Here is a 26036-nt window from a genome sequence, read left to right on the forward strand (position 1 = left end):
TTGTTTTTTGGAGACTAGTAAACGCATCAGTCATCAATGAGAGCCCTGGTTTCGCCTGTTTTTCACACTAGGATGGGAGAAGTCATTACTACCCTCATATATGGCTCTTCATTTTGGCTTTTCTGCGCTTCCTATGCATTCCTGAAAGTTATCTCAAACCCATGTGGACACCCAAGACCAGTCTGCCACAGAAATGTGCTAATTGCTCATTTTAGCTCAAGATAAACACACAAATATTTCAAGACGGCCTATGAGGTTATGAGAAAGTGAGCAAGGCATTCCTGCAAGAGTGGAAAGAACTGTCCTCCCAGCCAACACCCTCATTCAGCAAGGGTGTGGAAACCAGGACCCAGGGAGGTGCCCGGACTGGCCCAGGTTGCCCTGAGCCTAAGAAGCTGCGGCAGGAGTGGGTGGAGGGGGCGGAAGACCCAGAGGACAAGCCGGGCAACAGGGCAGAAGCGTTTTGGGGAACTGAACCATCAGGGCAGTGTCTGATGCACTTCCTCTCCCACACTCCGCCCCCACTCGCCCGTCTCTGGTCTTTCCTTTTCTCTCGTGGCAGGGCTGTGCGTCAGTTTCTGAAAAGTGGGGACATTTCCTGCCGCCTTTGCAACACTGCGAAGCTGTCTTAAGGGAGGCTGGGCCCCATTGGAGCACCAGGCCGGGAAGTGAAGGCTTGGGGCTGCCCAGCTGGGAGAGAGCCCCCCACCCTCTCCCTGTTTCCTGCCGGCTCGCAGCCTCATCTTCCCCACACACCATGTCCCTGGCTGAGGCCATCAGACTCTGGAATGAAGGGGTGCTGGCAGCCGACAAGAAGGACTGGAAGGGAGCCCTGGACTCCTTCTCTGCAGTCCAGGACCCCCACTCCAGGATCTGTTTCAACATCGGCTGCATGCACACAGTCCTGGGAAACTGGGCAGCAGCAGAGAAGGTGGGTGAGTGGGTGAGTGAGTGAGCGAGTGAAGGTGCTTCGCCCCCTTCCCTGCCTCCTCCCAGCCTTTGCGATTAGCAATTAGCGTTCTCACCCCGGCCGCACTTGAGAAACCTCTCGGGAGCTTTGTAAGAACCAGAGCTGCACAGACCCCACCCCAGAGGGGCTGCCAGGCTGGGAACCACCGTGGGGCCCGCTCTCCTTTCTTCTCCATCTATTAACTCCACATCGCTTGCTCTGGAATCGATCTCTAACCCCTGTATGAAAACGCCCCTGGTAATGTTATCTTCTGTGAACTCCTGCTGTCCACACTCAGCGTCTCACAGCTTCACACCTGCTGAAAAACGCCTCTTGCTGGCTTTCCAAGACTTTCGCATGTGTGGTGAGCTTTACCCACGTGTGTGGTGAGCTATGCCCATGAGGTCGAGGGCAGGGCCTGAAGTGAAACAGGTGTCACCTATGTGACCGCTCACCTACAGGACTATGAGGTGGGCACTCTTGTAAAGATTCTGAGGCTGGTGGAAGGGAATGATGCAGTGATTGATTACCGATGTCTGCCCGGGGCACCCTTGTCGGGTGTTTTAGCATCTTTTTTAAATGAGTTTCCTCTCTCATGTTCCTGAGTAGGGGGTTGGACATTCAGGCTTCACCTTTTGGATTGGTGATGGGAAGCTGGAAGGGTACGGAGTTTGGAAGCAGAAGACCGAGAATCAGACCTCAGCTCTGCCTCTTTCTGGACCTGGGTCCTCAGCAAGACTGTTTCTTGAACATCTTGAGGTTAAGTGAGGCACCACATGTCGAAATGCCACGATACTTTGCAGCAGGTTGTGAATATTAGTTCTTGTTTTTACCTTTAGCCAGACTTTGTAAGGCCTGGAGGACAGATAACTGGCTCCCCGGGCTCCTTTAAGAGCCTGTTCCTCCCATAGCCATCCTCACTGGGACCAGAAGTGAGCAAAGAAGAGGGAGCAGAGAAGCTTCTTGGAAGACCTTGTAGACTGACAAGTCCATCTCAGGTCCAGAGTGGGCAGACCGGAGCACACGGAGGCCCCCCCCACCACCACCTCTCAGGGGCCTGCCAGGGGGCTGAGCAAATAGCACCACAGATGCTAAGAGCTGCTGGAAGCAAAGTGAACATTGAGGGGGAGGAGCTTGGCAGTGATGCCAGCAGGGGCTCCTGGCAAGGCTGGGCAGGCTACCACTTAGCTCTGGGCTCCCTCCATGCCTTCCTGTCCCCGCTCTGGATCACTCCCTACATTCTGCTCTCTCTTCTCCCTCTCTCTGCCTCTCTCTGATGTCCTGCTTGAGTCCTTACTCCTGGCATTTTATATGCATTCATATTTGTTATTATTTTAATTGTGTCATACTTATGTGATAAATGTGTATATCATACACAAATAGAACACTGTATCTAACATTTTAATTATTTTTATATCTAATTACTTTTATGATTGTAATCCTGTCAGTGCTCTTGAAAGATATGAATATCCCCATTTCACTGAGGAGAACACTGAGGCCCAGGGAGATTAGGTGACTTGCCTCACCTCATGCCATCAGGAAGTGACGGCACAGGGCGCTCTGATCCTGGTGTCACTGGAAAGACACCACCATCCTCATGCCCCTGGTTGCCTCCTCGCCCTCTGGCTCCTCCCACACCTCCTCACGGCCAGCGCCTCCTCGGACCCAGGTGAAACCTCCCTCTCTCCGCAGGCCTTCTCCAGAACCATTAACCGAGACAAACACTTGGCGGTGGCCTACTTCCAGCGAGGGATGCTCTACCACCGGATGGAGAAGTAAGTGGCCCGGTGCTGCACAAGCTGGGGGAGTTCGCAGAGGAACCCCGAGGGGCTCGGGGCTGCTGGCCTGGGGAGCTGGGCAGTGTCTCCCAGCCTCTGGTGGGGAGCGTGGCTGAACCTCCCGTGGGCAGTGACGCAATCCGTCAGCATGACGCTTCCCCAGCGGGGAGGTCAGCTGTGTCATAGCTCACAGTGGGCCCACGGAACCAGCCCAGGCTGGGGATGCAGCTGCGGTGGCACCGCACAAGCTTCCCTGCGGGGCATGGGTGGACGGTGCTGATTGTGAATGGCCGGCCATCCAGGGAAGACGCTGCTGGCCCCCTGCTGGGAGGCACTGAGCTGTCACACTGAGGATTCTCATTTCATTCCTGCAGAATGTATTTTCTAAAGCCTAGTCCAAGCCATTCAATGAAATATTATGCAGCCACCACAATGAGAAAACAAACTATTAACATTATATGTACAAGAATATGTTAATACAGGTAAAAAAAGTGGCATATATTAATGTACGGAAAAGTTCATAGTAGATCTTAATTAAAACACAGGTTTCAAAACAGTATGGATAGCGCAAGCCCACTTCTGTTTCGAAGAGTGTCTATGGAAGGCCGTAGACCAAAACGGGTCAGCAGTTCTCTCTGGGGGGTGAGCTTGGAGGGGTTTCCATTTTCTTCTATCAGCCTGTCTGTATTTTTTTGGTGTGTTTACAGTCACCACAAAAATAATTAGTGAAAAAGATAACTAAATAGAAAATCAAAGTTAATCTCAATGCCATTCCCCTCCCCCAAGTACCCCAATAACAAATACGCAAATAACAAAAGAAAAATATTCTCAGCATTAACGTAGAAGGTTTGTAGAAATCGCTCATTCCATTAGTGGGCACAGCTCTAGGGAAAAGGATTTGGGCTCAGGCTAATGAAGAACTTGCAGGGAAAATGGTGGGAGCATGATGTGGGTGGTGTCGTGCCCCTGTGCTCAGCTATTGCCAGGGGCAACTACAAGCAGCTCAGACCTCCAAGATGTAGATGCAGTCAATTACCTGAATCAGCAAGGGAAGGTCTTCCCGAGAGAAAGACCACACAGAGGCCATCTGGGGATGAAAGCCTGGGATTGAGGCGGACAGCAGATGCAGGGAAGCCTGAGCACAAACCCTCCAGCGAATCTTTAATCCTAAAAGACCAACTAGCAGGCCATCCTTTAATTAGCTCTAAGAGCTTATAATGAGGAGAGTCACTGACGAGAGGAAATGCTCCCAGGAGAAATTTCTACATGAAAATGCCCAGAAATCCCTGAGGTTTGGATTCCGAGAGAGTCAGAAAGATCTTAGAAAGATCTAGAAATAAGACCCGGGATTTAATTAGCACGCGATCGATAGCAGTCAAATCTGAGAGAGAAATCTACCAAATGTTATCTTTAATTCAACAGCAATCTATTGAGGAAATAATATAAACGAGGCACTGTTCTCACCTTAAGTCGCCTCCTTTCCTTTCGCTCAGTCCATAGGCTTTGGTGTCCTCCTCTCCAAGGTTCTGCTCTTGACGCTTCTCCCTTTTATCCCTATAGCAGTGGTTGGTAAATGGCAGACTGCGTGGGTTATCTTCCCAGAAACTGTACTTTTACGGCAATTTCGGGGGTCAACGTCCCCTGAAAACCCATACCCGAACTCTTAGGGACCCCGCCTTCTCCCATCGCGTCAGCCTCCACCTGGAGCCAGCAGGCTACTGAATGTCTACCTGAGATCAACCCAGGATGTCTCCTCTCCTACGCCTTGTCATAGCTGAGCACAGGGGCACGACACCACCCACATCATGCTCCCACCATTTTCCCTGCAAGTTCTTCATTAGCCTGAGCCCAAATCCTTTTCCCTAGAGCTGTGCCCACTAATGGAATGAGCGATTTCTACAAACCTTCTACGTTAATGCTGAGAATATTTTTCTTTTGTTATTTGCGTATTTGTTATTGGGGTACTTGGGGGAGGGGAATGGCATTGAGATTAACTTTGATTTTCTATTTAGTTATCTTGAATATCTCTTAAAGTCACCCAGTCTTCTCATCCCCACCAGCTGGTTTAGATCTCATTTTTCACCAGAACTGTTGTAACTGTTGGGGGTGGCGAGAACGGCCGCGGCACCAGGTGTTAGAACCAGTGGGGTCAGACTGGACCTGGGTTCAGCAACCTCAGTACTTGAGTTCTGGTGAGGAAAGATTTCAGAGCCAAGACTTAAATATATGGAAAATCACAGAAGTAAGAAGTAATTTGTAGAAGAAATGGGCGTAGGAAACAAGTTATAGAGTTAAAGAAAGGGCCCTTGGAGCTTAGAAGGGACGAAGGTCAAGGTGACCCGCCTGGCGGAAAGGGAAAGGCAAGGGCTTACTCAGGGAGGGTCCTCCGTTTCCAGGGATTTAAGGGTGGAGACTTTAGGGGAGATCCTGGGGGACGATCTCCGTAGAAGATTCAGCCGTTTTCCAGGTGTGTCCTTTCAGGGTTGAGCCTCCACTGATTGTTGGTGGGCTCCTGGGCACGGGGTCATCAGTCAGTGCAGCTGGTCCTGAGGTCAATCATGGGCCACGGCTCTGGTTTTGCTGCTTTTCTAGGCCTGGAGCTGAAATACAACTGAGGCCTAAATGTTATCTCTAGGGAGGAAAGGTAAGAGGGTCCAAACCGCAGGACCAGCGATAGGCTAGGGGAGGAAGGTCACCCTGGCAGGGAGGTCCCACCCTACAATTGTCCTCTGCTAGACACCCAGGGCTTTCAGTCCTGGTGACCTTCTGCACCTGGCCCACCATCCTTGCTCTACTCATGTCTGTCTAACTGCCTACCACATAACCACTTCACATTAATTTCCCAGCCACCAGGACAACATGGGGGCGCATGTCTGAGAAGGAAGGTGTCTCAGGGATGGTCCTGGCCAGACGGTCTCCTTCTCTCCCCCCAGCCTGTTATCTGAAAGGGGGAGGAAGCTGTAGGTGGTCAGACCCCTGGCCTTATGAATCTGAAGGGTTAGGACAGCAACTGTGAGACCCTTTAGATGTTGCTGACGCAGCCATCTTTGTCCTGCAGTCAGTCTTTGACACCGAAAACTGACCTCCAGCCCCTCATGGAGGTGTTTGACATGTTTACTTTATTCAGCTGCTAAACCTCTCCTTTATCCTGGACTCTTGATGGCCTGGGGGCGGATAGAACGGGAACAATCGAACAATCGGGAGCACAGCAGTTACTAAGAAACCTTTCCAGGGAGTGTTACAGAAATGAGGCAAGCTTGCCCTGGCGGGTGAGCCCTGCCTGGGGGCGCGGGGGTTCGGGACAGCGCAGCCAAGGCGCCCAGCCCAGGTGTCATAGGGAACCCGCAGAAGCTGCCAGCACCTGGGCTTCCTAGGGACACTGTGCCTTTCAAGTGGCACCAAAGAACTGAAGGCGGCTGGAGGCGGGGGCTACACGCTGTTTTGGGGCCTCACACTGAGCTGATTCAGACCCCGCGCAGGGGAAGCGGAGCTGCCAGGCCCATGCCCCTGGGGCCCGCTGGGCAAAGCAAGTTGGGGGCGGAGCAGAGGCCTGCTGCGGGCAGTGGGGTGCTGCTTTCAAAGTAAACACTGACATTTCAGCAGGGCGCCCTCCCTGTTTTTTTAACAAGCGCTTTGAATAATGGGTGGGTTCCTGCCCTCTTCCTCCCACCAGCCCAGATCTTCAGACATCCCAGGGGCTGGAGAATTGTGAGCTGGATTTGTTGGGATCATTCAATACCGGGTGACCCGATGGTGTCACTTCCCAGCTGAAATCCATCCACTTCGCCAGCGCTTTTGTTAGGAAGAAGCTCCTTGTAGGTTAATGCTGACGGTGCCCGGAGGGTGCCCTCTGAAGACCTCCGGCGCCTCTGGCACAGGCAGGGACACCTGGAACAGCATGTGCGGAGGAACAGGACAGCTGCGTCTCCGTCTGCCCCTCCTCCGTGGCTCAGGGAATCGGCGCCAGTCACCCATCTTCCAGTGTAGAAAGAAGGAACAGGAATCCCGAAAGGATGTGTTAAGGTCTTGAAATGCGTCCTGCTTTGTAAGGAATGGCCTGCACGCTTTTCATAGGTTTTACACTCCTCTTTAAAACAAGGGCGTGTTAGAGCTTCTCCCCAATCACCTCCCTTAGGACTCTCTGACCAGCCACCCTCCTGGTCAGCTCCGGCTCCCTGAGGTCAGAGTTCCAGCTTCTGCAACGGTGTGTTTTCACCTCCTGATGATACTTACTACAGTCCAGGTGTTAACGAAGCAAATACTAAATGGCTGGCATGTGAATTCAATTGCCAGCGTTTGGGAGCTCTGAGGATGAGACAGGCTTGGAGAAATTAAACAACTTGCCCTTTGTCATTAGGTAGTAAGTGGCAGAGCCAGGAGTCAAGTCCCAGTGGTTTTAACTCCAGAAGTTAGATCCGGGCCCACCTACCAGCAAGCTCCTCATACTCTATGCTCCTTGAATATAATATGCTCCCGGTACACAGTAACTCCTTGTGTTGTGGACTGGGAGCCCGAGGGCAGGAAGTTGCCAGGGTCTCCCGGTCGGTGGCAGAGCTGATGGGTCTGGCCCCAGTCTCCTGGCTGCTGTCCGAGGGCGTCTTCACGACACCATACCACCTCCTGTGAGTCCCCAGCAGCCGGAGCCAAATCCCAGGCTTGCCTCCAAGAAAAGCCACACATGGCTGCTCTAGGTCATGGCCTGGGGACTTGTGGTTCCGTTGCCCCGTGGGAGCCACAACCAGCAGCCGGATTTGTTCCTTCTAGGCCAGGGGCCTGAGGGGTGTGGGTAGCTTGTTTTTTTCCCTGCTCCCCGACCCCACACCCGGCAGGTCAGCAACAGCTCCCTCCCACCGGGGCAGGGAGGTCAGGGGCAGGCCGAGGAGATGTGGTCCAGGTCCTGGCCACACCACCGTGGGCACTGCTGATGTGGGCACAGCAGCATCCCTGGTCTCTACTCACTAGAGCAGCCCCATTCTCTGCCACGATTCCGCCGCCGCAGCCCTGTCAGCCCAAGGCCCATCCAGGCAAGTACAGGGACCTGCAGAGCAGGGTTAGCCATGCTCTCTGCTCCACGGTGGTTCTCTTTTCCAAAGAGGGGGTGGGGGAGACTAAGCAACCACAAAACCAAGAGCTAAATTGGACTCAAAAGAAGCCAAGGAGAAGGCTCTGGGCAGGAGGGAGATGCCAGCGGCGGTGAGAGGGGCCTCTCTGAGCGGCGTCCCTGTGTCAACCCCAGGGGGTGCCTGCACCCTGAGTTCTGTAGAAAACTAGGGCTCAGGGTTGGCACAAACCTAGAGGATTAGAAAGGCTCCGTCCCAGGGAGACGGATGGAGAAAGGGACGCAGACACATTTAATTCTGCAGTTTTTCCTCCAGGCCCGGGACTGGTCTGTGTTCTCCCTCTGCCCTGCAGATATGATTCAGCGATTACAGACCTGAAGGAGGCCTTGGCTCAGCTCCGGGGCAACCAGCTGATAGACTACAAGATCCTGGGGCTGCAGTTCAAGCTGTTTGCCTGTGAGGTGAGGAGGCAGGGCCCAGCCTGGGCAGGAGCGTGTGGGCCTGTGAAAGTATCCAGAATAATTTGCATCACTCAGGTGGACAAGCTGTTCGCCCGGCATTACATATACTAACAAATCCAAATCTTGGGTTCGCTATCCGTGCAGGACCTGCCGTGACCTCGCTCAGTTCCCGAGGTACAGACCACGCTCTTTGCTATTAATGGTTCTGGCCTCATGCACTTGGTTGATACCCAAAGAGAGAGTGGACATATTTTCACACAAGTCTGTCCCCTCTCGTCAAAGAACAGCTCAAAGCACCAATTTAGGAAAGTTCTCCATAGAAGGAGAACTTATTTTCTGTCCCACTAAAAGGGAGACACATGACTTGGATTTCAAAAGTTGGCGTACTTTTTCCAACCCACCCTCCCCACGTCCCTCTTAAATCTCAAATACTCCACTAGCTTTGAAAACTACAATCCCTGCAAATGTCACAGATCTTTATTTAGAAGAATCACTGGAGAAAGTCTCCTTGTTTTAGTTTCTCCAGCGGGAGAAGCCAAGTGTTTCCAGGGTCGCCCGGGGCTAATAATAGCGCCAGCAGCTGCCCAGGCCCCTGGGGACACCCAGCCCTGCGGCAGGCTAGGCACTGCCTTCACTGCTCCCAGGCCAGGGCAATGAGGCTTTGCGGTGGGAACTGCCTGCCATTTGACCAGCTGCTACGATAGGGTTTCTCAACCGTGGGCATGCTGGGCCAGGCCGTTCTTGGTTGCAGGGCACTGTCCTGTGTATTGTAGGATGTTTAGCAGCATCCCTGGTCTCTACTCACTAGAGGCCAGTCGTCCCCCACCCCCAGTGTGACAACCTGAAACATCGCTAGGTATGGCCAATCACCCCAGAGCGAGAACCACTTATATAGCTTTAAGGGCTGGGGGACCAAGTAGCTCTAGAGCAGCGGTTCTCAACCTGTGGGTCGCGACCCCTTTGGGGGCCGAGCGACCCTTTCACAGGGGTCGCCTAAGACCATCGGAAAACACGTATGCAATTGCATATTGTTTTGTGATTAATCACTATGCTTTAATTATGTTCAATTTGTAACAATGAAATAGGGGGTCACCACAACATGAAGAACTGTATTAAAGGGTCGCGGCATTAGGAAGGTTGAGAACCACTGCTCTAGAGAGAGGACCATGAAACAGGGGCATCAAAGCAAGGATCCACGGGAGGAAGCTCCGCCTGCAATTGGCATTGAGGTGACCTGGGGCAGGAAATGCTGGGCGTATGGGCCTCTCTGCAAGGGAAGCTGGGCTTTCCAGGGTCCAAGGCCCCTCTGCCACCTGGGACCCTCCAGTCATCTCCCTGCTTATAAATCCCCTTGCCTTCCCCAGGGTAGAACCCTGGCTCTGAGAAACCCCACTACCCTTTTTAAAAGGAGGCCCAACCTTTTCCAGTGATGAGTCATGAAAACCTGGTATGGAAAAGGTCTAAAAAGAAGGGGCTGAGATGGAAGAGGGAGTTTTAAAGGGCCGTGAGTTTTCCTCTCTTCCTGCACACACGGTCAAGGGAGGGCCGGGCCAGCCAAGTGTGGATGCAGGAGCAACTGCTCACTGAGGCTCAGAAATAACCTGGGAAGGGAGTTTGGTGGTGTTTTTTCATGTGTGTGGTATTTGGGGGGGGGGGGGGGTTGTTTTTTATCTTGCTGATGCATCTGAAAGACTAAGTGCATCTAAAAGACTATGTGATTCTATGTGAAAGTTGTGAAGCATAATAATAAAACTCATAAACCTATACCACCCAACTCAAGACCTGGAAAAGTATGGCTGTTGGTGAATGGGCTGTTCTCTGCCGCCTTCGGTGCCCTAGGCTTGGGCCGAGTCCCTTCCCAGCTGTGCCCATAGAGCGTCCTCATTCCCATACGACTGTTTCAGTCTTGCTAGCGCCGTGTCCCAGGCAGGGTGTGTGGGTGCTGGAGCAGGACGATGCATCTGGAACCCTCTTCCTCCCCACCCTGCACCTGTCCAGTCTCTCAGCCCAGGCTCAGCGGCAGGAGGCGTTTGAGAGGCCGCACACATGTATTTCATTCCCAGCTCTTCAAGGGGTCTTGAGCCTGTCACTCTTCTTGACACTAAAGCAACACAATAGTTGTTTCCCCCGGACCTACCTGGCTGTCAAAACCTGTACGCGATGTTGGATGTATGCATTACGTGGTGTTCACTCAACCCTGTCCGTGTGCTGGGCATGAGTCTGTAGCAAGATCGATGTCTATTTCAGACATTCCCAGGAGAGCTGGGAGGGGGAGAAATGTCCCCAGGCATCATGCCAGCTCCTCCTGGTGCCTGGGTTTGGAGCAGCCCCTGGTCTTACGGTGTGGCCTGTGCTTTTCTAGGTGTTATATAACATTGCTTTCATGCACGCCAAGAAGGAGGAATGGAAAAAGGCCGAAGAACACTTAGCACTGGCTATGAGCATGAAGTCAGAGTCGAGACATTCCAAAATTGACAAAGCCATGGAGTGTGTGTGGGTAAGCCCGCTGGAGATGCAGGTGCGGGGAGGACGTCATTGGATCTGGGTTTGTTCCAGTGGGCACGTGGATTGAGAAACTGTGGACGTGGTGCTTTTACTTCCTCTGAGTCCTGGGGAACACTCGTCTGGGGGTGTAACTCCACACAGGATTCAGAATCTGGAAGTGATCAGAAGCCGAGGCCTGGAATATAGGACAGCAGAGCCCTGCCCAGGCCGCCCCCAAGTGGGGCTCTGTGGCACACACGGGGAGCAGGAGGCTGGAGCCAAGCAAGGGCAGAGGTTGTGCCTGTTCTGCTTGCTCACCGTTGAGTCCTGGCAGCCTGGTGCGATGCCAGGCACGTGAGATGGCTCTCAACAAAAATGTATTGATGATATGGACAAATGCTGAAAATTATCTGTAGCCTGTCTGAGCACATTTGAGATGAAGCTCCTTTTAAATCAGATTTTTAAAACATTGGAACAAGAGGGCACAGGTCTGTCTTAACATGCCTGCCTGCCCTCGCCCGTTTGCCTCAGAGGTTAGAGTATCGGCCTGCCACTGAACCGTCATGGGTTCCATTCCGGTCAAGGGCACCTACCTCGGTTTCAGGCTCAATCCCTGGCCCTGGTCGCAGAGCCTGCAGGAGGCAACTAATCGATGTGTCTCTCTCACATCAATGTTTCTCTGTCTCTCCTCCTCCCTTCCACTCTCTATAAAAATTAGTGAGAAAAATGTCCTTGGTGAGGATTAACGAAAAATAATAACAAACATGCCCATGTCAGCAGACACTGGTCCCAGGAGAGCACTGTTCTGGCCAGTCTGGTGGTGGTGGTGGTGGTAGCGCCTCCTACACTTGGAGTGACAGCCCCATCCAAGTCCCACAGAGTGGGAGAGGAAAGGGTGCTGGGCAAATAACACCAACAGGTCCACACGATCCCTCAGAAAAGGCGACGCCTACCCGAGACACCCTGAAACAACAAGTCCCATCCCTACACGTTTAGAAAAGGTGCTTTTGTGAGGTTATCTGGCTGTATCCTGCACGCACTCGGGGAGGGAGCAGGGCAAGCCTGGTTACCTGGGCTGTATGGTAGGGAAACACTGTGCTCTCTGCGTCGTAGAAGCAGAAGCTGTACGAGCCGGTGGTGATCCCCGTGGGCAGGCTCTTTCGACCAAATGAGAGGCAGGTGGCCCAGCTGGTGAAGAAGGATTACCTGGGCAAGGCTACGGTAGGTGGCTCTCAGCTTCCCTGGCGTCTCCTAAGGCCTGGGCCATGCGGAGCAAGGTGGGGGCGGGGGGGGGGGCACTTTGAAAAGGACACCCCACTCGGTTCCTCCCTGGGATGGCAAGGAGAGACTGCTTTAGCGTGGGGTCTTGCTGGAAGGCGCTTCGAGTTTACTTTCTCCAGGCTCCTCTCGTTCCTCCCTTCCGCCTGCCCCTGGGCGGGGGCCACAGGGTGACTCACAGGGTGCTGGTCTCAGACCGAGCCAGTGGGAATGGATGGGGCTGGGAGGAAGGAGGGGGTCTCGGGGGCCGTAGGCAGATAGGGAAACAGTACTGGCAGAGCCCTCACCCGCTTCCTCCATTTCAGGTGGTGGCTTCTGTGGTGGATCAAGACAACTTCTCGGGATTTGCCCCTCTGCAGCCGCAGGTGAGGGTGCTTCCTGTGGGACTGCCCACGGGAGGGCGTTTCCGCTGCCTCACCTCAAGGGCTCCTTCCACTGGCTTCACAGTGTTGCTGAGGGTCCTGCCGGCCATTCCTGTCACAGGCTCCAGGCTCATTTGGTCGAAAGAGCCTGCCCACAGGGTGGGGCATGAAGCAGTTGGAGGCTTAACCAGCCTCAAGTCCTCAAAAAACAAACCCTCCCGCTTGCCCCCGGTGCCAGTCTCCCCTTCTCAAGGTCTAGGAGAGCTGAGGACTGTCTCTCCTGAAGCTTTGACTGAAATGCAAGCTGCCAGAGGCCTTTGAACGATCCTCTTCTGGGGCACAGGGGCTGCTAGGGGCCTCCCGGAGGCTGGGGTCTGAGGCCCTGAGCTCTCCTGGTGGCACCTATCGGCCTGCGTGCAGGGGGTTCCCCTGGGAGCACAGGGAGGGTGCCCACAGTGAACCATGTTTCTGCACAAGCTGGGCTCAGAGCGGTGGTCCCCAATGGACTGGATGGCAAGGGGTCCATGCGAAGGCAGAGCTTCCTCGTGAGGGAGGAGGGTAAGACAGGCCGAGCAGGAGTCGGGCTCTACTGCGAGAGACCCATGATGGGCAGGAGCTGGTCAGCACTGATAGGGCCGGGGCTCCGAGGGCACTGCCGACAGCCTGCCCGGGTCAGAATGGTGACCGCTGGCCCCGAATGTGACCAGCGCTGGGGCTCACAGGCTGAGATGAGCAGAGGAGAACAGCGAGTCCAGATGCATTGATCTTTCTCACACTAAACTGCGGGAAACCTTTCAGAAGGCCCTTGGGCTTTGAGCAGCCAGACGACTCCAAGAGGAGCAGGTGCCAGGTAACTGGACTCCGTGGTGCTCGGTGTAGAACAGGAAACGCACATTGAAAGGAGAGTCTCGCCTGGTCGGTGGCTCTGGAGTCGATTTTAAACACCCACCAGTGTCATGTGACAGAGCAGACATTAATTATAGAACAGAGCTTTTGGAAACCACCCCAACAAAGGGCAGAGCTCAAGGTCAAAGGCATCCTTGTGATGCCATGCTGCTCTGCGACAGACCAACTCCTCCAGAACCAGGTCTGGCCCAGGATGAACTGCTGTGCTGGTGATGCTGGCCTGGGAGCGGGAGGGCGTTCCTTTCCAGTGTTTAGTCCGGGTGCGCTGTGCCTCTCCCGGGACGGTGTTCTGATGGAGCCACAAATGCCGTCTTTGGTTTTCTGGTCGGGAAGAAGGCTGCAATGACCATTAACAGTCTGTTCTCTTTCTTTCTTTCGTGTCCTGCCCGTCTTCATCTCTCTTTGATGTTCAATAGGCAGCGGAGCCTCCACCCAGACCCAAAACCCCCGAGATCTTCAGGTAAGTTAGGGTTAGAGCAACAGGCCGACGAGCCAAGCTCCAAGCCTGAACCGATGGGAGTGGCGGGGGTGGAGAAGACGCTGGGGGCCTGGCTACTGCTATGAGGTGTCCCTGTGTCCCCCTGTCCATGTGCACAGCCACCATACAGGGAGAGGTTGTTGCTGAATGGCAGTAGTGTCCCATGGGACGCAGCCACCCCTCCCAGCGGGGGAACGCTGGCCTAGGGCTGCAGGGGGCCGAGCTCTGGAGTCCGGCAAGCAGCGTGGGAGCCAGAAGGGCTGTTTTCACTCCCTATTGGCACATGTTTTCTGAAGAAGAGGAAGGACTCAAGAAAAAGAAGTCATTCTCCTGTAAGATGAGCAGCACAGCTTTCGTAAGAACTGCGTCTCAGTAAGGAAGTTAGCCTCGCTCCCCGCCCAAAAGAGGTTTAAAACAGTGAAAAAAGTTCCAGAGCAGCTATAAAAATGGGGGGCCTGGCTGAGCTCATTCCTAACTGTCTGCTGGAGGCGTCTGTGTAAATAGACACAAGGGTCGGAACAAAAGAAGGGCGAGGGGACAGTGCCAGCGGGGAGCGAGCGGAGGAACGTGAAACTATCGCCACCTGAAGCCGGCCTCTTGGTCACACATGCCGAAGCGCCCCAGCGCCCTGAAGAGCTAAGTAGGAAGGGAGGAAATGACCTTGTGTAGCTCACAGTGGGCAGCCTCAGTACCTCCACACACACCCCTGCTCCTCACAGCTCCCCCTGCAGGCACCTCATCCCCCCGTCCGTGTGCCTGCCTGACCCCTCACTGGCTCCAGGTGACTTCTCTGCTCACCCAGCTGGCTCTCACCTGGCCCACCCGTGCCCAGACATGGGAGCTGGCCAGGCACACCAGGATCCTTCCTCCCCGGGGAAGGGAGGGCAAGGACCGCAAGGCCTCTATATCCACGCGGTTTTCTTTTACTCTTGTCCCACTGCATAGATGGCTGGGAAGCGAGTTCACATACAGTTCCCTACCGCGCCCTCCTGGGTGCCCAGGGAGGCACATGCCTGCTCAGGGTCACACAGACAGTTGGACGTGGAGTTGGAGGGTGTCTGGAGCAGTCTCCCGGGAGGGGATGTGCTCCAGGCCAGAGAGTGGACGGGATCTTGTGTCTACCCCTCAGGGCCCTGGAAGGGGAGGCGCACCGTGTGCTGTTCGGGTTTGTGCCTGAGACACCAGAGGAGCTCCATGTCCAGCCCGGGAACATCGTCTTTGTCTTGAAGAAGGGCAATGACAACTGGGCCACGGTCATGTTCAACGGGCAGGTATTCAGGGGACCTGAGGGTGGCTTGGGGGTATGGAATCGTGGCAGCAAATGGCAGAGCTTTCTGAGAACCCCTATCTGCTACCTTCTTTGCAGAAGGGACTTGTTCCCTGCAACTTCCTCGAACCCGTCGAACTGCGGATCCAACCTCAGCAGCAGCCCCAGGTAAGTGGCACCAAGGCCTGACCCATCCCCCACCCCTCCCCTCCCAACCACTGACGACCGCCCCATGGAGGGGGAAGAACTGTATTGGAAATGTCACGATCACTGAAAAAAGAGTCATGGGTCCTGAGCCCGTGGAGTGGCACCAGCTGCCCAGAGCGGAACCTGGGATGAGGGGAAAGCCCAGATGTGCTGAGCAGGAGTCTTTGGGACTGACTGGGCCCACCCACCTGTGATTCCTCCTGGTCACAGGGCCCAATGCCCACAACATATAAAGGTTAGGTCTTCCCAGAAATGTCCTCTTCACCTGGAAAAATAGTCAAAGTGTTGCTTGGTGAAATGCCAGAGAGAGAGAGGCGGGAGGAGAGGGAGAGGAAGAGGGGGAAAGGGGGGGGGGAGGGAGGGAGAGAGAGAGAGAGAGAGAGAGAGAGAGAGAGAGAGAGAGAGAGGGAGAGAGAGAGAGAGATCTACTTTAGAGCACTGCTCTGGAGCTGCTACCAGCCCCTCCACTGCCCCTCAAGGCCCCACCCTCCTGCTGGGCCTGAGCGGAGTGTAGAGGGCTGGGCGGTGCAGCAGGCGTCCCGTGTGGGCCTGGTCCTCCCTGGTTGGAATCATGGCATCCAGATGACTGGAAAAGGTTTAAATGAGGGCGATTAGGCAGCAGGGGCCTTGAGGAGGGGTAGATTCTTATTTCTATGGTGGTTTGTTTCCACCAGGCCCACCCTGGCTCCCCTTTTAACCCACTTTCCCTCCCCTCCATGTCACCAGCACCCCTGCCTTTAGGAAGTCATTTGCACCTGGCTCTCTTCCCTGGAGTTTGAGTCCCGCCCCCACCCCCCTACTCTTACCTAAGAACTTTGTCAGGATGAAAGTTCTCACCATCTCTTCCTGTCCTGAGCAGGACGACGACGACTCCCCGGAGTCCGATATCCCAGCTCCGCCCAGTTCTAGTGCTCCAGGAAGACCCCAGCTGTCACCAGGTGAGTGTCCTTGGAGCAACATCCCGGGCAACGAAGGAACCCTCCAAGCTGCTTGCAGGAAATTCTGGTTTCTTTTCCTCTCAGCAAGCCACTCAGCCCCAGAGGCCCATCTCCTGCTCTAGCCACCCACCCTCCCAGCACACAGGACAGAGACGCCCCTTCCCCCTGCCTGCTGCAGAACACCCACGGGGCCTGGGTAAATGGGGCTGGTTGGGGGGGGCAGTGAGTGTCCCAAGTCATCACCAAACCCCTCAGTCAACACTGACACCACGGTGAAGTAACTGCTCCTTTACCACAGAGGCCGGGGCGGTTCTTTTCAAAGGCCTCAGGAGCTCTAGTATCTGGAAAAGAAATTCTCTGCAGAGCCTCCGGACTGGACCGACAAAGGACCCAGGGGCAGACGGCAGGGGAGACCCTCCCGCTGAGTGGAGAGCGCTGCTGCCTTGGGAGGAACGGGCTTGCTTTCTGCCACGAGTGCAGTTTAAGCAGATTCTGAGTGTTTGGTAGAGATGCAGTGATCATCACACCCACCAGGTCATCGGAATCCCCTGGATGCTCCCCACACCTGTTTTTATTCAGAAAAATGTCAAAACCACAAAAAATATGGTACAAAAAATACCAGAATACCTTTCACCTAAAGTCACCAACTGTTAACACTTGCCCTGCTCCTCTCTCTCTCCCTATATGTATGTATGTATATACACACACATATATTTCCCGAGTGATTGAGCCACTTACAGATTTATGACACTTCACCCCACACATCAGCATGTATCTCCTAAGAGCAAGGACATTCTTCTCCATAACCCCAATTCAACTGTTACACCCAGGACATTTAACATTAATTTTATAGAATGTACTAGTACATTGCATATTCAATTACTCCGATTACCCTCCAAAGTATCCTTGCTAGCTTTTTGGTATCTTTTCCTGTCTAGGGGCCCATCAGAGATCACCTATTAACCTAAGGAAGATTTTAACAGTATAAATCCCTAGGTTTCTTTATTCTGATATTTTAGACCTGGAATCCACTTAGGAATCTGTATTTATTTATTTATTTATTTATTTTTTTTACCTATTTTTTTTTTTTTTATTGCTTAAAGTATTACAAAGGGTATTACATATGTGTCCATTTTATCCCCCCGCCCTAGACAGTCCCCTAGCCTCCCCTACCACCCAATGTCTTATGTCCACTGGTTATGCTTATATGCATGCATACAAGTCCTTTAGTTGATCTCTTACCCCCCTACCTTCTGCCCCGCAACCCTCCCTGGCCTTCCTGCTGCAGTTTGACAATCTGTTTGAGGCAGCTCTGCCTCTGTATCTATTATTGTTCAAAAGTTTATAATGGTCTCTATTATCCATGAATGAGTGAGATCATGTGGTATTTTTCCTTCATTGACTGGCTTATTTCACTTACCATAATGCTCTCCAGTTCCATCCATGACGTTGCAAATGGTAAGAGTTCCTTCCTTTTTAGAGCAGCATAGTATTCCATCGTGTAGATGTACCACAGTTTTCTAATCCATTCATCTACTGATGGGCACTTAGGCTGTTTCCAGATCTTAGCTATGGTGAATTGTGCTGCTATGAACATGGGGGTGCATATATCCTTTCTGATTGGTGTTTCTGGTTTCTTGGGATATATTCCTAGAAGTGGGATCACAGGGTCAAATGGGAGTTCCATTTTCAGTTTTTTAAGGAAACTCCATACTGTCTTCCATAGTGGCTGCACCAGTCTGCATTCCCACCAGCAGTGCACAAGTGTTCCTTTTTCTCCACATCCTCTCCAGCACTTGTCGTTTGTTGATTTGTTGATGATAGCCAGTCTGACAGGTGTGAGATGGTACCTCATTGTTGTTTTGATTTGCATCTCTCGGATGATTAGTGACTTTGAGCATGTTTTCATATGTCTCTTGGCTTTCTGAATGTCCTCCTTTGAAAGGTGTCTATTTAGGTCCTTTGCCCATTTTTTGATTGGATTGTTTATCTTCCTTTTGTTAAGTTGTATGAGTTCCCTATAAATTTTGGAGATTAGGCCCTTATCGGATATGACATTGGCAAATATGTTTTCCCACACAGTGGGTTTTCTCGTTGTTTTGTTGATGGTTTCTTTTGCTGTGCAGAAGCTTTTTATTTTGATGTAGTCCCATTTGTTCATTTTCTCTTTCGTTTCAAGTGCCCTAGGAGCTGTATCAGTGAAGAAATTGCTTCGGCATATGTCTGAGATTTTGTTGCCTTTGGATTCTTCTAGAATTTTTATGGTTTCCTGTCGTACATTTAAGTCCTTTATCCATTTTGAGTTTATTTTTGTGTATGGTGTAAGTTGGTGGTCTAGTTTCATTTTATTGCATATATCTGTCCAATTTTCCCAACACCATTTATTGAAGAGACTATCTTGGCTCCATTGTATGTTCTTGCCTCCTTTGTCAAATATTAATTGAGCATATTGGTTCGGGCCGATTTCTGGGCTCTCTATTCTATTCCATTGATCTATATGCCTATTCTTGTGCCAGTACCAGGCAGTTTTGAGAACAGTGGCTTTGTAATACATCTTGATATCTGGTATTGAGATCCCACCTACTTTGGTCTTTTTCAGGATTGCTGCAGCTATTCGGGGTCTTTTTTTATTCCAGATGAATTTTTGGAGAGTTTGTTCTAGATCTCTGAAGTATGCCGTTGGTATTTTAATGGGAAGTGCGTTGAATTTATAGATTGCTTTGGGTAGTATGGACATTTTAATGATGTTGATTCTACCAATCCATGAACACGGTATGTTCTTCCATCTGTTTATGTCTTCCTCTATATCTTTTTTCAACGTCCTGTAGTTTTCTGAGTAGAGGTCTTTTACCTCTTTAGTTAAGTTTATTCCTAGGTAGCTTAATTTTTTTGGTGCGATGGTAAACGGGATTGTTTTTATAATCTCTCTTTCTGAAAGTTCACTATTGGTGTATAGAAATGCCTCAGATTTCTTGGGGTTAATTTTGTATCCTGCTACATTGCCAAATTCATGTATTAAGTCCAGTAGCTTTTTGATGGAGTCTCTAGGGTTTTGTATGTATAATATCATGTCGTCTGCAAATAAGGACAGTTTTACTTCCTCTTTTCCAATTTGGATGCCTTTTATTTCTTCTTCTTGCCGAATTGCAATGGCTAACACTTCCAGTACTATGTTGAACAGGAGTGGTGAGAGGGGGCATCCCTGTCTTGTTCCTGTTCTTAGGGGAAATGGTGTTAGTTTTTGTCCATTGAGTATGATGTTGGCTGTGGGCCTGTCATATATGGCTTTTATTATGTTGAGGTATGATCCTTCTACTCCCACCTTGCTGAGAGCTTTTATCAAAAATGGGTGTTGAATTTTGTCGAATGCTTTTTCTGCATCAATTGATATGACCATGTGGTTTTTTTCTTTCAATTTGTTTATGTGATGTATCACGTTTATTGATTTGCGGATATTGTACCATCCTTGCATCCCTGGGATAAATCCTACTTGGTCATGGTGTATGATCTTTCTGATGTACTGCTGGATCCGATTTGCTAAGATTTTGTTGAGGATTTTGGCATCTATGTTCATGAGGGATATTGGCCTGTAATTCTCTTTCATTGTGTTGTCTTTACCTGGTTTTGGTATTAGGGTGATGCTGGCTTCATAGAATGAGCTTGGAAGTGTTCCTTCCTCTTGAATTTTTTGTAGTAGTCTGAGGAGGATAGGTTTTAGTTCTTCCTTGAATGTTTGGTAAAACTCCCCTGTGAAGCCGTCTGGTCCTGGGCTTTTGTTTGCTGGAAGCTTTTTGATGACTGCTTCAATTTCTTCCATAGTTATTGGCCTGTTGAGATTTTTAGATTCTTCCTGATTGAGTTTTGGAATGTTGTATTTTTCTAGGAATTTGTCCATTTCCTCCAGGTTGTCTAGTTTGTTGGAGTAGAGCTGTCCATAGTATTTTTTAACAATCATTTGTATTTCTGTGGGGTCTGTTGTTATTTCACCTCTATCGTTTCTGATTTTGTTTATTTGGGTCCTCTCTCTTTGCTTCTTGGTGAGTCTGGCTAGAGGTTTGTCAATCTTGTTTATCCTTTCAAAGAACCAGCTCTTGGTTTCATTGATTTTCTGTATTGTTTTTTTGGTCTCTATGTCATTTATTTCTGCTCTAATCTTTATTATCTCCTTCCTTCTGCTCACTCTGGGGTTTTCTTGTTGCTCTCTTTCTAATTCTTTGAGTTGTAGAGTTAGATGATTTACTACCATTTTTTCTTGTTTTTTGAGATAGGCTTGTAGAGCTATAAACTTCCCTCTCAGGACTGCTTTCATTGTGTCCCATAGGTTTTGGATTGTTGTGTTTTCATTGTCATTAGTTTCCAGGATGTTTCGAATTTCTTCTTTGATTTCATTGGTAACCCAATCAATATTTAATAGCATGCTATCCAGCTTCCAGGTGTTTGAGTATTTTGGGTTGTTTTTATTGTAGTTTATTTCTAATATTATGCCATCGTGGTCTGCGAAGATGCTTTTTATGATTTCAATTTTCTTGAATTTGGGGATACTTTGCTTGTGACCCAATATATGGTCTATTTTTGAATATGTCCCATGAGCACTTGAGAAGAACGTATAAGGAATCTGTATTTCTACAAAAAAAAACTTCCCAAGTGATTTTAAGTCAAGCTTGGTTTGAGATCAGTGGTCTATTATTATTATTATTATTATTATTATTATTACGATTCCCCCAGTATAGTTATGTATACTTCTTGTATATAAGTGATATGCATATTGCCATATCAATATATTATACACATTGAAAACATACACAAAAATAAAGGATAAGGTAAAAATAGGTGGTTCTATCTAACATTTCTTCTGTGGCCCCTGGCTCACCTCCCATTCTCTGTTTGTCTTTGCTTTGGAGCCCCTGGTTCCACCCTGCTGACCCTAGGGTTGGTGAGGATGGGCAGTCCTTTGATAATTACCCATAGCTCCCTGGAAGCAGAGACTGGGTTCCTGTGTGCATTCATGGCTTTGCTCTACGCATGTCCCCACAATATGGTTAATAGTTACCCTAGAGATGAAAGGGTATGATGTTGGGTGCCCTGTTCTAAGAGGTTTCATTCTGACTATGAAAGGGGCTGGTCAAGAGTGTCCATTCATCTTCTTTTTTCACTCCTTCCCTTCTCCGTTTAGGTCAGAAAGAAAAAGAAGAGCCCAAGGTAACATTTTGCCTCCTACTACTGCAAGTGGTAGAGAATGGGAGAGTGTGGGCTGTCCACCACGGGCATGTGTCCCTGGATAGAAATAGCCCCAAAGAAAGGGCCGACCAGTGCCACCACGCTCACAGCCATGCCCTGGGGACCCTTCCACAGCCTCCCGCCCCATCCCCACGTACACATTTCCTGCTGGCCCGTAGCTGGTGGCCCAGATCTCCCTGGGTAGGAATTCCTGTCCAAGCAAGAGCTGGGCTAGAAGACCTCCAAAGACCCTTCACATTACTTACTGAAACCAGTTACGTGTTGGCCTCTCCTGGCTACACAGTCCTCCCTGTGCTACAGTAAAGCTGTGGCGAGCCAGGAAGTTGCTAAGAGGAAGCACAGACACTCATGAGTTCCCTTTGCTTCCTCTCCCCTCAGGAAATAAAGCTCAGTGTTCCCATGCTCTACACGCTCAAGGTGCACTACAAGTACACGGTGGTCATGGAGACCCAGCCCGGACTCCCCTACAGCCAGGTGCGGGACATGGTGTCCAAGAAACTGGAGCTCCTGCCGGAACACACCAAGCTGAGGTGAGCGCCGTGCAGGTGGCAGTTAGGGGACAGCTGGGGACCTGGCGCTGGCCTAGAGGACAGAAGAGGATGGTTTTGCACCAACCTCTCTGACTTGGTTCTTACTCATTATCTCCACCCAGCTATCGGCCAGGGGACAGCCAGGAGCTAGTGCCCCTTTCGGAGGACAGCATGAAGGCTGCCTGGGGCCAAGCGAAAAACTACTGCCTGACTCTGTGGTGTGAGAACACAGTGGTGAGTGCAGTGAGCCCGAGGGCACTGCGGTCAGTTGTGGGCCACGTCCTCAGCAGCAATTCAACATCTAGTAGGCCCTCATTTAGTTCTTCTAGCCTCAATCTCAGGCGAGGAAACAGGTCCAGAGAGGTCACACTGCTGGGAAGCAGTGGCACTGGGATACAAGCCTAGTCTTTGGACTCCTGGGCCCTTTCTACCTTATGGTACTGCCTTTCCATACAGAGGACCTGCCAGGGTTGCAGCCAATAGCACTAGGAAACGACAACTTCTAACACAGCCCAGCACGGAGCCTCGCAGTTCCTAACGCTGATTCCTTAAATCCTATGACTCACATCTCTAGAAACTACATCCTTCCCTCAACATCTGTGGGACAAAAATGACCATCATGGTCTTGGCCTTGGATAGGATGGTGCTGTGCAGTGGTTCTCAAACTTCAGCATGCACCCGAATTCCCTAGAGGGCTTGTGAAAACAGATTGCTGAGCCCTATCTGATCTAACAGGCTTGGGATGGAGCTGAAAATGTGCATTTCTTCAAGGTCCCACGTTGTGAGTGCTGGGGAGAGGGTGTCGGACTCAGAGACCTAGGTTTGACTTTGCATTCTATCATTTACTGGTCACTCAACCTGTTTCTCTATCTGAAAAGAATAGTACCTATTCTACCTTTTCAGGATTACTGTAAGTTTTAATTAAGATTTTACAACTACCTGTGGTCCTGCAGACCTTCAGTTTCATTTATCCAACCGGCCAGTATTCATAGAGTACATGTTAGGTCTATGTTAGACACCGATGCCAAATCTGCCGCTGAGTTTATATCCAGGTGCTACTGACATTTCTCTGACCGAATCCTTCAGGGATGATGTCCACTGTTTACTGTTCAGGAAGTCAGGAAAACTAACAGGCCCTTTATTATTTCAGGGTGACCAAGGCTTTCCAGATGAGGCCAAGGAAAGTGAGAAACCGGATGCCAATAGCCAGACATTGGAACCTCAGCTGAAGGAAGGGAGCCAAGTGGTAGCGATCTTCAGTTATGAGGCTACCCAGCCAGAAGACCTGGAGTTCCTGGAAGGGGACATAATCCAGGTTGTGTCCATGGGTAAGTGCTGCTCCTGGATTATAGAAATTAATGTCCATGTTAGCAGAAATAAAGGGCAGAGGCAGAAAACATCACTCACCTACAAACGAAACTTGAGGCAGTGGTCTCAATCTCCTTCTTTGCTCTCAGCTGGAGAGAGCAAAACCCAGTGCTCAGCTTTTCTGTTTGCTGCCCTAATGGGCAGGGAAGCAACAAATGGCAACTTACTAATAAATGACTTCAGTACATTCACATTTAAAGATGTCTACGCTTCAGAAGCCACGGATTATCATTCCGAGTTAACAGACTGGAAGGTGGCTGGCACCATTTTGCCTTGGCACCAAGCCGTAAGATACCCATCTTCTGCATACCGTAGTTCTTTGGATGTATGTACTTTTGAAGATGAGAGTAGAAGGGGGTACATTTTGTCTTACAAGCAGCTATTCAGAATTACTCTGTGTCCCTGGTGGCTTCCCTAATTCTGCAAGGAATCAAACACATTAAAAACTGAAACAGTAAGTGTTCTTAGTGCTTCTTAAAGTGCAGTAAGCGAGGCCATTTTCCTGTACTGGTTTTAGAAATCAGTCTCTGCTTTCCCTTCACCAGTGAATGACGAGTGGCTGGAAGGGGAGTGCAAAGGGAAGTTTGGCATTTTCCCCAAGGCTTTTGTTGAAGAACGTGCAGCCACAGACCTGGACAGCACTCCCAGGGGTGTCTAGGATGCCTCACAACCTATGGAGCGGGAGGAAAAAACTACCATCGCATTTGTAAGGTTCAGGACGCCTCTGTGGTACATGGTCCAGTGTTAACTAATCTGCTTTCCCGTTAGACAATGATGTAAGAATTTAGGATTATGAACACCTTGGGGTGGGGTGGGGCGGCCGGGGGGAGGAGGGAGTGGTTGGAAGTGTCTGGAAGGGCATGAGGGGGCGTCCCAGGTGCTGTTTTTTGCTCAGAGTACGGCTACCCAGATGTTCACTTTGTGAAAAATGCACTGAGTTGCAGTTATCATCACTGCACTTCTCTGTATGTGTGATAGAAATAAAAACCCAAGACACTCAGAATGCAGGCCTAAGGCCTAACCGTAAATAACTATTCCTGTTCACCATCAGACTACTGGGGACTGACTAACCTACAGGTAATTCAGGAGGCACGCGCACAAACTTAACTTTTAAGTCTCGTTGGTAGACTGACTAAGTTTCCCATGGAATGACTAGAATTACATCCCTTCATGTTTTCTCAGAGAAACACTTAAGAGCTTAATAGGAAAATTTGCCACTGAGACTTAACTGAAGAAAAGAAGCCACGTTCAGGCAGCCAGTTGGTTAACAGTATCCTATTAGTTAACATTCCGTACAACGTTAATGTGTACGATAGAATGCTGTGGCCTTACCTTGGTTATCATGTAAACCAGTGGCCTGTTTTTCAGGGTTAACTTGAAGGATTCCATATATACTAGGCCTGGCCTTAATCCGCCCATTTCTTGTGAGTATAATTTTTTGTGTTTCTCTCCTGCCCCTTCCTGTGTCCATAATTTAATAATTTTTCAAGTGTGTAGGTGAGGTACAGACAGAATCAACACTTAGGGTGGAAGGCCCAGCAGGCTGCCACTGGACATTTTGGACACAACTTGAAGAAATGCAACCCCAAAGCTAAGAATAATTATTAATTACTGTTGCTGCCAGTCAGACATAGTGACTTCTATAGTGAATTGCCGTACTAACAGACAGACTAGGGATAAAACTGGTGGATATGTTAACTCCTTTGCATAAGTATTCTTTATTTATTAAATAAAAGAATTTGATAGTTTCTACTCATCCCTTTCCATACTAATGCATGCAGGTTTGGAATGCTACTAAAAGCAAAAGTAAGCCTGAAGCATATCCAACTTCTGACCACCTCTGCTTTCCTCTATATGACTTCTGAGTTGTTCCCAAGTCTTGATTTTAGGGTAGAAAAGAAACCATCTGTACACAGATCTGGTTGGAGAGAACATGGTTTAATTAAAGGCAAAGCTGATTTCAGCAGCTGCAGGTCTTGCACAGACAGACCTAAATAAACAAACAAAAAACCCAAAACAAACAAAACACAAAAGAAGGTTTACTACACAAAACCAGTTTCTGATAAAGATTCTCCTCTCCCCCCTCATTACTCCACACGGAGGATGATAAGGTGAGGAACCCGCCCGAGAATCAGAAAACATTCCAAACACCAAATGCTCATGCAGAAATGGGGCTGCAGAGGGGACGTGGGCGATCCTGGGAGCGACGGCGAACCTGATGAGCTGGTCTAGGGTGCAAGAATGGGTGACAGTTCACACACTGGAATGTCGCAGCTGCCTGAATGTGGGGCTCAAACACACAGAGTGGGGAAAGGCAGCAGGGAGGAGGCTTGGGAGGGAGGGACTGGAAAAGGTGGACACAGGAAGGGGCAGGAGAGAAGCACAAAGGGTTTCATATTGCCATTGGATTCGGGGGAGGGAGGGGCTTCACCCTTTCAGACCTTCTAAAAAAAAAGAAAACAAAAACCCCAAAACCATGTCAAACTGAGAGAGCAATAATGTAAGCACACGGGACTCCACCCACTCTCTCCGAACAGCCATGAGCATTACGCCCCGCCCCTTTCACTGCTGGGGCTGCCCAGACTCCAGTGAGCCGGGCTCGGGATGTGCTTTGTTCTGTAGCCACCTTCTAGCTCTCAAGTCCCACACTAACCACACACCACCCCCTCCGAGAGCAGGTGGGCGTGGGCGTGTGCGTGCACTCTCTCTCACGTGCACAAAGGAGAGACCTC

General features: G+C 50.4%; 1 protein-coding gene across 1 annotated transcript; it reads left to right on the forward strand.

The window, feature by feature from the left end:
• Positions 1–474: 474 nt before the first annotated feature.
• On the forward strand, positions 475–24532 carry NCF2 (neutrophil cytosolic factor 2). The gene is made up of 15 exons (XM_036343606.1): positions 475–931; positions 2642–2724; positions 8140–8248; positions 10611–10745; positions 11846–11953; positions 12316–12375; positions 13695–13738; positions 14886–15027; positions 15123–15191; positions 16090–16168; positions 21342–21367; positions 21785–21936; positions 22059–22170; positions 23087–23264; positions 23850–24532. The coding sequence occupies exons 1-15, from the start codon at positions 758–760 to the stop codon at positions 23960–23962; spliced, it is 1584 nt and encodes a 527-aa protein (XP_036199499.1). The 5' UTR covers positions 475–757; the 3' UTR covers positions 23963–24532.
• Positions 24533–26036: the final 1504 nt, after the last annotated feature.

The sequence above is a fragment of the Myotis myotis genome, unplaced genomic scaffold (assembly GCF_014108235.1).
Source record: "Myotis myotis isolate mMyoMyo1 unplaced genomic scaffold, mMyoMyo1.p scaffold_m19_p_18, whole genome shotgun sequence".
NCBI classification, from domain to species: domain Eukaryota; kingdom Metazoa; phylum Chordata; class Mammalia; order Chiroptera; family Vespertilionidae; genus Myotis; species Myotis myotis.

What these genes read in the sequence shown, in the direction of transcription:
- NCF2 (XM_036343606.1), top strand. Translation starts at nt 758, where the DNA reads ATGTCCCTGGCTGAGGCCATCAGACTCTGGAATGAAGGGGTGCTGGCA. An exon ending in TCAAGCTGTTTGCCTGTGAG is followed by an intron (nt 8,249 to 10,610) that starts GTGAGGAGGCAG and finishes GTGCTTTTCTAG; the next exon opens with GTGTTATATAACATTGCTTT. An exon ending in TGTGGTGTGAGAACACAGTG is followed by an intron (nt 22,171 to 23,086) that starts GTGAGTGCAGTG and finishes TTATTATTTCAG; the next exon opens with GGTGACCAAGGCTTTCCAGA.